At 40.3% G+C, this 12110-nt stretch overlaps 1 protein-coding gene across 2 annotated transcripts in view; it reads left to right on the top strand.

Annotated features, from left to right (window-relative positions):
• The window catches only part of cul2 (cullin 2), an 88796-nt gene extending 77589 nt beyond the window's left edge, over nt 1-11207 (top strand). The window contains exons 18-21 of one of the 2 annotated variants that reach the window (XM_033042049.1): nt 95-297; nt 1904-2005; nt 5445-5561; nt 9540-11207. In XM_033042049.1, coding sequence (XP_032897940.1) covers nt 95-297; nt 1904-2005; nt 5445-5561; nt 9540-9671 — 554 coding nt within the window. In that variant the 3' untranslated portion in view covers nt 9672-11207. The remainder of the gene's footprint in view (nt 1-94; nt 298-1903; nt 2006-5444; nt 5562-9539) is intronic. The other variant, XM_033042060.1, reaches the window with a different exon arrangement.
• The last annotated feature ends 903 nt before the right edge of the window (nt 11208-12110 follow it).

Here is a 12110-nt window from a genome sequence, read left to right as displayed (position 1 = left end):
ATAGTTATTCTCAAAATATTAAGGCCTATGGAATATAATGTTTGCACATTTCATGTTTTCTCCCTTGTGTTTTTTTTTTCAATGTGTGGAAAAGGTGAAGTAAAAATGAACTATTTATCAAAGCCTTACGTAGCTATGGTTACTACATACCAAATGGCCGTGCTGCTAGCATTTAACAACAGTGAAATCGTCAGCTACAAGGAGCTCCAAGACAGCACACAGATGAATGAAAAAGAACTTAGCAAAACCATTAAATCCTTGCTTGATGTAAAAATGATCAACCATGACTCTTGCAAGGCAAGTATGCTGATGCAATGCTGGTGATATATTTAAGGAATTTGATGTAGTACGATCTCATTTCGGAGTTGTTTTGAAAGTTATTGTATAATATTTCCACCGTGTATTTAAATTGATGGGAATGTCTTGCAGTGCATGCTAAATGGAAAGCTTATGGCCAATGGCTAAATTAAGCAATAGAAAAAAACCGTGACATTTTAATTTAGAAGTGAAGTTAACACTAAAAGGAATAACTACAGTAGTTGTAAAACTAAAAGTGACATATTTTGGCTTTTCCCTGTTCATGGACGAATGCACAAATCAGGAAGATCTCGAGTTTAAGATCGGAGTTCTGCTGAGTTATAGAAAGAGCGCTTCAGTCGTTGAGTTATAGACACAGAAACAGCCCAATGGTCCAAGATTGATGCCCAAGATGCCCCATTGACATTCGTCCCACCTTCCTACATTTGGCCCATATCCCTCTGAACCTTTCTTATCCATCAACCTGTCCAAGTGTCTTTTAACTGTTGCTATAGTACCTGCCTGAGCTACTACTCTGGTAGCTCATTCCATATTCCCACCACCCTCTGTGAAAAAGATTCCCCTCGGGTTCCCGTTAAATCTTTCTCCTCTCACCTTAAACCACTGCCCTCTGGTTTTGTATTTCTCTACTCTAGTTGAATGTCTTTTATCCAATCTATTTGCCTCATGATTCTACACACCTCCATAAGATCACCCCTCACCCTCCTGCGCGGAATAAAGAACTAGCCTGACTAACCTCCTCCTATAGCTCAAGCCTTAGGGTCCTTGGCAACATCTTTGTCATTTTTTTCCTGCCTAATTACATCCTTCCTATGGCAGGTTGACCAAAACTGAATACAATCCTCCAGATTCAGCCTCACCATTGTGTTGTAGAACTGTAATATTCCAGGTTGCATCCAGACTGATGAAGACCAATATACCAAAAATCTTATTTAGCACCCTATCCACCTGTGACGCCACTTTCAGAAAACGATGTATCTGTACTCCTAGAGCCCCCTCTGCTCTACTATATTCCTCCAAGGCCCTACCATTCACTGTGAAGGTACTGTTCTGCTTTGATTTACACCTTACACTTCTCTGCATTAAACTCCATTGGCCATTCCTCAGCTCACTTGCCCAGCTGATCAAGAACCCGCTTGTGGTTTTTGATAACTATCCTCACTACCTACGATACTGCCCACTTTAGTGTCATCTGCAAATGGACTAGTCATGCCTTGTAAATTTTCATCCAAACAATCGATAGAAACGATTGATAAGTGTTCCCAGATACTTTGGATTTGGTGGGGAAGTTATCCAAGATGCAGATTCTTAATCATTCTGTTGGCAGTAACAAATTTGTGAATGTTAGTCCATGTTATCAAAGGCTTGAGTGTGATATCTTCATGGCAGATTAGCATACTAATATTGATACTGATTTAAAGAAAGAAATGTGAGTACCCAGATAGGATCATAAGGGAAAGGTAAATCTTTAGGCATCTCAGTCCGAACAAAATACCTTGACTAGATGCTACTCGGGAGAAAATTTACTTGTGCTCAGGCAGTCTCGTACTTTGGAAAGTCACCGTAGTGTATTTTCTTTCTGCAGGAAGATGTTGACTTGGATTCCATTTTCTCTTTGAATATGGTTTTCAGCAGTAAAAGGACAAAGTTTAAAATTACAACCTCCATGCAAAAAGATACACCCCAAGTAAGATATTTTATTGTCTTGAATTATCGCCTTTCATGGTGTTCATTGTTATTTGGTTGAAACTAATCAGAAAAGAGGAATCACAACTTTTCAACTTTAATTCTCATTGCGTCACCCAGCGAAACAGGCCCTTCCATCCACCATGTCCATGCAGACAATCAAGTACCGATCTGTACCGATTCCATTCACCAGTTCATGCTCCATAGCCTTCTCTACTTTGCTGATTCAATGAGTTTTCTGGATACTCAATGCAAGAGGATTTCTCTGCACCACTCCTCTGGCAAAACACAGGGATAGTGATCTTCACATTCTCTGGCTGAGAAGAAATTCGTCTTTAGATCACCTTTAAACTTATAACCCTTCAACTATATCAGATGCCTTCTATTTTTTGGCACTTCCTCTATAGGAATGTTTTCTGTTAGCTACCCTATCTGTGCCGCTTATGGTTTTATAAACCTTTACCAGTTCCCTTCTTGGTATCTTTTCCTCCAAGGAAAGCAACATTTACCAATTTAGTCTGCCTTCAAAGCTGGAATCGAAGATAGACACAAAAAGCTGGAGTAACTCAGCGGGACCGGCAGCATCTCTCTGGAGAGAAGGAATGGGTGATGTTTCGGGTCGAGACCCTTCTTCAGACTCCAAGCTGTAACACTCCATCCCAACCTATGTCCCGATGAATCTTCTCTGCCTGTTATCCAATACAATTGCACTCTATCAACAGTTTGGTGACCAGAATTGTACACATTATTCCAGCTGTAGCCAAACCAATGGACTATAAAGTTGTACCATGACCCCTGCTTTTATATACTGTGCCTTGGCAAATGAAGCTAAGCATCCCCTAGGCCGTTATCAGCTTCTCATCTATCTAAACCCGCAACCTTTAGATCCTTGAGTTCCTTGGATTTGTATGCCAAGGAGTCTGTTTGTCAATAATCCCTCCGTCACCACCATTCATTATGTATGTCCTACCCGTATTCATCCTCTCGAAATGAATCGTCTTGCATGTATCAGGATGCAATTCTACCATCTTTCCAACTGATCAGTGCCATCCTGTAGCCGAAGACTATGTTCATCACTATCAATAATACCACCAACTGTGTGTCATCTATAAACTTAATCATGCAACCTGCATTCACATCCAAATGTATACATACCGTAAAAGCCTCCGCTCCTATCCCTGTGGTATACATCGGGCATTGAAGGATTCCATCCAAAAAAATAACCCTCCACCATCACCCTATTTATTACCTACTCCTATTACCAATCCCATTTTGGATCCAATTTGCCAACTTGCCTTGGATCTGTATGATTTTTGAAAAATAGAATGTTAAAGCGCAGAAAGCCATTATGGTCGTGTCTGTCAGCTCTTCCTTCCTTTCAAGAATTTTGTTTTGAAAATTAATGTTGGATCGACTTCAGAGATTTAATTTCATGCAGAAAGAACTCATAATGTAAAACATCATTGTCTTTGATTTTTCTGGTCATCAACTTAAAACTATTTATCAATTCATTTGGCATTAAGGAACATGTATAAAATATTTGAATCTTCATGTAACTGAAGTTCCTCTGTTCTGATACCATTGGATTTTTTTAGTATCATCCCTAAGCCTTTAAGTATGAGGGCCTGAATTTAAAGACTACACCCTTTCAGATGAAATTAAGTCTGAAAAAAGTTTCACAAAATTTGTTTTTTGCATGCTATACTTTGATCAATATAGACAAAGAAACCTTGTGACTTTTTTTTAAACAGCCTTCTGTATCTACTCTTCTGTTTTGCGTATTTGTACCTGGGGTTGTTTTAGTTTTAGAAATACCGCGTGGAAACTGGCTCTTTGGCACACCGACCAACGATCACCCCTACACTAGTTCTATGTTATCCCAGTTTTGCATCCTACACACTAGAGCCAGCACCGCCATTCAATATGATCAGGAATCAGTACCCTGTTCCTGCTTTTTCCCCATATCCCTTGATTCAATTAGCCCTAAGAGCTAAATCAAACTCCCTCTTGAAGACATCCAGTGAATTGGCCTCCACTTCCTTCTGGCAGAGAATTCCACAGATTCACAGCTCTCTGGGTGAAGAATTTTTTCCTCATCTCAGTCCGAAATGGCCGACCCCTTATTCTTAAACTGTGACCCCTGGTTCTGGACTCCCCCAAAATCGGGAACATTTTTCTTGCATCTAGCCTGTCCAATCCCTTAAGAATTTGATATGTTTCTGTAAGATCCCCTCTCGCCCTTCTAAATTCCCGTGAATATAAGCCCAGTCGACCATTCTTTCATCATATGTCAGTCTTCTTATTTTTATTACTGACCAAAGTGTATACATCACCGAATGTTGCATTAAATCTGTCCACTCTGTGCCTCCTGAAGTCTGATAATATCCTCTTCATTGTATACTACAGTTTCACATTCTGTGTCAAACTTTAAAATATTGATACCTACTCTGACATTCTGTGAATTAATATCTCTCAGAAAAAAAATTCTGGAGAACAGCACTTTATATTTCCCTCTAGTTTGAAAATAATTGCTTGCCCACTATTCCACTGTTGTCTGCTTGGTCAGTTTCAGATAACTGCAGGGAGCGGGAGGTCTGTATGTTCAAATATGGTTTGTTTTCAGAGAGACAAAAATTACTCTTTACCTAATTAGTGTCATCAGTACTTACACGATTCAAGATTCAAGAGTTTATTGTCATGTGTCCCTGATAGGACAATGAAATTCTTGCTTTGCTTCAGCACAACAGACCATAGTAGGCATGACTACAGAACAGATCAGTGTGTCCAAGGTAGAGAAAAGATTCTCCCAGCATTGTGGACTGATCACAATACTCTGCCACATATTTTCCAACATTACAAGAATCTCCATCACAAATTTAAGGATTTCTGTGCCAATGCTTCAGGACAATTTGGTGTTCTGAATCCAAGAAATGCTATAAGATGAGAGCAGGTTACAGTTAAGAACAGCTGCAAACTGCAAAATCTCAAAGCACCCTTCATATATTTTTACTTAAAGAAAAGAAGAACTAAAACCTTTTGGAACTCACATAAAACTCACTTTGAAACATCACAGTAATTCCAACTGGTTCGTTCAACTCAAAACACAATCGTAAACACAGAAATCCTTAAATTTGTGATGGAGATTCTTGTAATGTTGTAAAATATGTGGCAGAGTATTGTGATCAGTCCACAATGCTGGGAGAACCTTTTCTCTACCTGCGACAATTGAAAGAATAGCTGATAAGTTTAGCATCTGCTTTGCAGATTTCTAATTTCTATTGTGGTAATGATTGCCAAGCTTTACGCTGGTTTCTTTCAGAACTGCAATCTGATTTGTTTCTTTAGGAATCATTATGGTTAACAAAGAAAATGTAAATCACACATCAGTGGTATGTTGAAACAGTCACATTGGGTTTCTCTCATTGTTTTATCGCTTTCAGGAGATGGAACAAACTCGGAGTGCGGTTGACGAGGACAGGAAAATGTATCTGCAGGCTGCTATAGTGCGCATCATGAAGGCGCGTAAAGTGCTCCGACACAATGCACTTATTCAAGAGGTAACGGTTAGCCTTATCTTTAGGACCCAAAGAGTTACCAAAATCCAACTGCTCTATAAATATATAAATTATTCAAAGATATTTGCACTTGGTGATCGGAAATACACTTTTCCTTTGCACCATTCTCAGTGGGCGAGAACACAGTACCTTTTCTTTAAAACCAGGGCTTGTAACCAGACCATGGTGATGGAGTAAACCTCTCCTCCTTTCTCTACGTGTCAGAGTTTATGAAAATCTGTTTAACCAGCCACATCTGGGTTCCTGCAGTCTCTGTATGCGACAAAATAATTGTTTGTGTGTGTGTGTGTGTGTGTTGTATATAAAATTGGTATAAAATCAGTTGCATTTAAGCAAAGGAATAATACTGGTTGAACACCGATTTTCCGGCACCCTCGGTTCCAGAGCGTTTCTAGATTATCCGTTTTCTGGACGAGCAGATATCATGTGATAATGCTGTGAAACATACCCCTGGCCCGCTAATGACACACCTCCCGTGTCTCAAAAGCACCAGGGACTGCCAGAAACTTAAATAAAACAAGTATAAATTGTGAACTGAATGTGAATGGAATGACCTGCCGACCCGTCCCCAGAGGGGGGAGCTCCGGCTTCCGACCTTCAGGGAAAGAAGCCGGACCTTGGGGAGCCCCATGGTGACCGAGGGGGCACACTGAAGCACAAACTGCTGGAGTAACTCAGCCGCTGAATCAGTCTGACAAAGAGTCGCGATGTCACCAGAGATCCTGACTCGCTGAATTATTCCGGCACTTTGTGTCCTTTCGCTGGGGCACCTTGCAAGGCGGGAGTGGCACCGGAAGCCGGGGCACTAAACGGGTGGGGAGACGGGTGTGAGCTGGGATGGGTCAGCAGGTCAATCCGCTATATCGCCATCTGTTATCAGGGGGTGGTTAAAATGATGGTTTACTGTATTGTCTTTGCGAGACAGCCAGGAGAGAAGATCGAGAACTTAGTTAATTATTTCACAACGAAGGGACACAAACCGAATGAGCGCTCGCCACTAGCACTGCCATCTGTGGCCGCTCAGGGAATTTCAACTGAGCTCTTGTCATTTTATCTGGATTATACTGAGCTCTTGTAATTTTGTCTGGACCATCAGGCGGCCGGAAAATCAGTGTTCAACCTGTAGGTTCATCCAACATTAAACAGGCCGAGCAATTGCTTCTGAGGTGACAAAATTAGAGAAATATTACCATTGCTTTGGCATCCTTCATCTTCAGCATATAAATGGACATTCTGAACTACAGAACTCTTGAGCAGAAATACTGTCCTCTAATGCTCCTGTTGAATCAGGTACACCAACAAAAAACAGGTGCAAGAGTATCTGAGCTCTCATCCTGCCCAACATTTCACTATGACCATGGCTTATCTGCCCCTCAGTCTTACCTCTTCTTCCACGGCAGCTGTAGATAGCACTCCAACCACTTATGACCATCTGACCACGGTGAATATAGAATCCTAAATACCTCAGATTTAAATTATTGCCCACACCTAATCTTAAAATTAAATCTTTACTTAATTGGCAGTGTCCTATTCTATTTTTTAAACTTGTTTGAGACTCTCCCACTTGTGGAAATATTTCATTATCTACCCTGCCATGCTCCTTTGGTGTCTTGTATTACCCCTTATTCTTCTAAGCTCCAAAGAATACTGAACCAACTTCTGAACCCCCTTATAATTTAACAATCTCTCATCCCAGGAATACGTCTGGGGTTTTGGACTGCCTCTGATGCCAATATATCTTTTCATAAATAATAAGGAGACAGAACTCTTAGAGTTCAGAATTCTCAACAACGCCCGGTACAACTCCCCTCCCCCATAAGATAAAGGTATAGAAGTGTGAAAACGCACACCACCAGATTCACGGACAGTTTCTTCCCAGCTGTTATCAAGGCAACTGAATCATCCAACCACAACCAGAAAGCAGTGCCGAACTACCATCTACTTATTTGATAACCCTTGGACTATCCTTGATTGGGCTTTGCTGGCTCTACCTTGCATTAAACGTTATTCCCTTATCATGCACCTATACACTGTAAATGGATCGATTGTAATTATGTATTATCTTTCTGCTGACTGGTTAGCACGTAACAAAAGCTTTTCACTGTACCTCTGGACATGTGAAAATAAACTAAATTCTAATAATACTTCCCTATTTCTAAAATCCCATCTCCTTACTATAAAAGCTAACGGGCAGATTGCCTGCTAACTTTTTGTGATTTAAGCACAAGAACATCTTTATCCCTCTGCACATCACTCATTTGTCTTCTCTCTTCATTAAGATAACAGTCTACCTTTTCATTCCACTTCACAAAGTTTCCCAAATTAAAGGCAATATCCTCATCACAACATGTTTTTGTGTCATTGGTCAACTTTGAAACGTTAAAGCTTATGTAGAGTATGATTTGATTGTTTAGCGTGCAGGACAGGCTTTTCACTTGTTTCAGCACACTTAACAATAGTGGACAAAACTAAACTAAACTATGTTCCTGCCCCCTCATGCAGATCATTCATATAAATAGTGAGGCATTCTTAATCAGATCGGCCTTGCCTGAAAAAGGGCCTGTTTCAAGTTTATTTATTTATTTATTTATTGTCATTCAATAAAACCATGCTTCCACATGAATCATGAACGAAATTCGTACTCAGGTCCGAGCAGTGCGGTAAGACATCAATAAAGTACAGTAAAGTGCAGTAAAGACATCAATAAATTCTAACATATAAAAACCTTCCACAATAAATCTAATAATATTGAGCCTATAAATAAATAGTAAAAAGTAAAAAGCAGCATGGTTAAAAGACAGCAGCATAATAATGTCCATAGCAGCAGCAGTAACGGCAGACAGTTTACTGAGGCAGTGAGGGTTCAGTCAGTGAGGTAGGGAGTTTAAAAGTCTCACGGCCTCGGGGAAGAAGCTCGCTTTTAGCCTTGTTGTCCTGGCCTTTATGCTGCGCAGTCTTCTCCCTGTATATTATGTTCTGTACCTTATGTTCATTGTGATAACTGCTCTTTAATCCAAATGATCATATTTCCCCCAATAGATATAACTTGTCTTGAATCCAATATGATCATAATTTCCCCTCACTGCCCAGTACCAGTCCTTCTCATTTCTCTTTTTTTTAATTTATTACAAGTCCGAACACTTGAACCCTCCCTCGTGCACATACCCTCTACTTGGTTAGCTTGGATCAACTTTGGATGCTGTAGATTAGAAATAAGTGAGTGGAATGCAAAAAATATGCAGCAGGTCAGGCAGCATCTGTGGTGAGAGAAACTAAGTTAATGTGTCATTGCTCTTTAGAGGTCAGAAACATTTAGAATAAACAAGATATAAGAAATTGGGAATGAGGGCAGCAGTAGAGAACAAAGTGGAAACTGATGCCACGGCAATCATTAATACGCACAGTGCTGTTCTAATTGCATTGAGATCATGGCTGATTTACTTGTGCGGAGGCTCTTCATTGAATGTAGTCTTTCTTTCGAACTGTGCGTAATGAAATTGCACTTGTCTGTTAAGATAAGTCATTGTATCCATGCGTAAAAGCAGGTGTGAAATGAAGATGTTGAAAGTATTCCCTGCCACAGATGGCAGTGGAGGCCAAATCTCTGGATGGAGTTAAGAGAGAGTTAGATAGAGCTCTAGGGGCTAGTGGAGTCAAGGGATATGGGGAGAAGGCAGGCACGGGTTATTGATAGGGGACGATCAGCCATGATCACAATGAATGGCGGTGCTGGCTCGAAGGTGCCGAATGGCCTCCTCCTGCACCTATTTTCTATGTTTCTATATTCAACGGGTGAATTAATATTTAAAGAGAAATGAAAATGAGCAATGCAAAAAAATCATTTTTGTTCCAGTATTGATAACATTCGGTTTGTGTTTGTTTACCTTTCGGCTACTCTGAGATTATATTTCTTGATTTTCTATCTCAAAGACCTGCTAACATTTGTTCACTTCTCAACAGGTAATAAGCCAATCAAGAGCAAGATTCAATCCTAGTATCAGCATGATCAAGAAGTGCATTGAAGTCCTCATTGACAAACAATATATAGAGCGTAGCCAGACCTCCGCAGATGAATACAGTTATGTGGCTTGATCCAAACTGTTGGCATTTGGCTTTGTCTGAGTATGGTGCAAAGACCTGCTGTGTCACTGTTTGATGTGTTCCTGTGAAATGAAGCAGAGCTCTGCCTCCACCAGGTTTTTCAAGCCCAACAACCTGGCAGCCCTTTCTCTGCTGTTTACAATCTAACCAGTGCCACATTGCAAGTGTCAATGCCGATAGATTTCCCAACTCACGTCATCACAACATTAGAGTAAGTGGGAGTATTTTGGGTGCCATGTTGATCTCGCTGGTGCAGTTGATATATTTTAAAAAAGATAATTTAAAATTAAACATTGTAATATGGCAAATAATTGTGTTTACACTGTAAATTTTGCATCCCAGATTGCAGATAACAAAACATGGCACAGTTGCTTCACAAAATATAAGCCTGTACACTACCTGGGGTTTATGTAGGTTTCAGTGAAGTAGACATTACATCAGTGTGCTCTGCATACCACCCAGATGAGCAAATCTGTGTACTTCATAAATACTGAGATTTTCCTGAACTGTCGCTACAGGACCATCATGAGGAATGTCTAAACTGGTTTGCACTTCCATTAAAGGGATTTTTGTCAGATTGATTTCTTTCAGTGTTTCTCGTCTGCATTGATGATTGTCATAAGTCCTCCAAGCCTTAATTCTTTAATCTGATGCTGAAAGTTTTTTTTTGGGGTGGGGGTGGGGGGGGGGGATTGTCTTGTGAACCCTGTTAAAAGCCCATGTCTTCAGTAATATTTATCACATTTTCCCCCTGAATCTTATCCACGTGCAACAAAGGAAAAGTCTACCACATTTAAAAATCTGACTTAAAATAACTTGATGATGGATTTTCAGAGAATAAATTCTACCATGGGGCAGTAATGGAAAACAACCGAAGATCTCTGCTGCTAGTAATCCAACGTGGCAGTCCCCCGTCACCCCAACATACACACATCCCCACATCCAAATGCCCACACTCACACTATCCCTATCTCTCCCTTCACCAGAAACTACTTCTGGTGATGCCATTGAGAGTAAGAAACAGTTAATATGGGAAGTCAGACTTTGTTGGCAATCCCTCCTTGGTAACAGTTTTTGAACCATTACTTAAGAGTCCATAAAAACAACCCTGTCATGGCATTTCTGATCCACGTTTAGCAACATCAGACTTATTTTTTTGAAAATAAAAATTGTGTCCGTAAATGTATCTAATAAAATTATAGATATCTATTATTAACATCCTGAGATTTTTAAATCGAGAACTTTGCGTAAAAATATTTTTAACATGTTAACTTAATTGATGGAATGAAGTCGGGTGGCTAGTTTGTTAATAGACTGGTAGATTTTAAGTTCTCCACACTTCCAGCTCTTCATGGTATTCACAAGTGTAGGTTTTTAAACAGGATTGGCTGTCTCCATTCTTACCAGTGGTATCCACAATATCTTTAAGAGATTAATTTATTTTTTAACTTTTTTTTTTGGTGTGACATTGTATTACCAGTAGCCAAGTGCAGCTGGAATAGCAGGGAATAAAACTGTTAAACTGCGGTTTGAGTTTGGTTGTTCTTGCCCTTTGTTTTATTGCAATCACAATTTTAAAATCTGAATGTAATTTAATATTTTGCCTTTCAAATCAAAATTGTGTGAGAAAAAAAAATCCATTTACTTCCAGGGTTAATTTTCAGTGACTGTCGCACGTATGGAATTAAATTACTGGGAGGTAGTGCGGTGCAGTATTCTCATTTCTGTCCATCCACCACCTCCACTGGCGTTGTCACAATGTAAGATGACTAGTGAATAAGTGAGGAGAATTGCCACATGGAAGCAGGAGGACACTTTGTTCTGAAGCAGCTTTTTATCATCTCTGTCCACTGTCGTGCATTTGCATTTACCAAACCATGTTGCTAATTGGTCAAAGATGGCTCACACTAAGTACCAAAATTTTGCGTCTCTGAACAATCACTAAGCCAGGCAGACACAAAATCCTGGAGTAACTCAGCGGGTGAGGCAGCATCTATGGAGAGAAGGAATGGGTGACATTTCAGGTCGAGACCCTTCTTCAGACTGAAGTCTTCTGCAGTCCAAAGAAGGTTCTCAAGCCGAAACGTCACCCATAGATGCTGCCTCACCCGCTGAGTTACTCCAGCATTTTGTGTCTACCTTTGATTTTATCCAGCATCTGCAGTTCTTTCTCACACAAGGTATCCTTGGCCCTCACCTTCTCTGGTTGTGCCTCTCAACAGCTTTTGAAACCAGCAACAGCACCTGCCACCACAGTCCCCAACATCATTGCGTTTCCCAAACCTACGTTTTGCTGCAGTTCAGATAAGAGTTCAGCCAGCTTGTCCACAAAGGAAGCACAAAGTTCCTAGTGCGTGTATTCCTTCCCCCTAACCACCACTGCCCCTGCTGGTCCCAATCAAGCCCACAATTAAATTTGATCCCATTGTT

The sequence above is a fragment of the Amblyraja radiata genome, chromosome 2, assembly GCF_010909765.2.
Source record: "Amblyraja radiata isolate CabotCenter1 chromosome 2, sAmbRad1.1.pri, whole genome shotgun sequence".
NCBI lineage: Eukaryota > Metazoa > Chordata > Chondrichthyes > Rajiformes > Rajidae > Amblyraja > Amblyraja radiata.
This window is presented reverse-complemented; position numbering and strand designations above follow the sequence as displayed.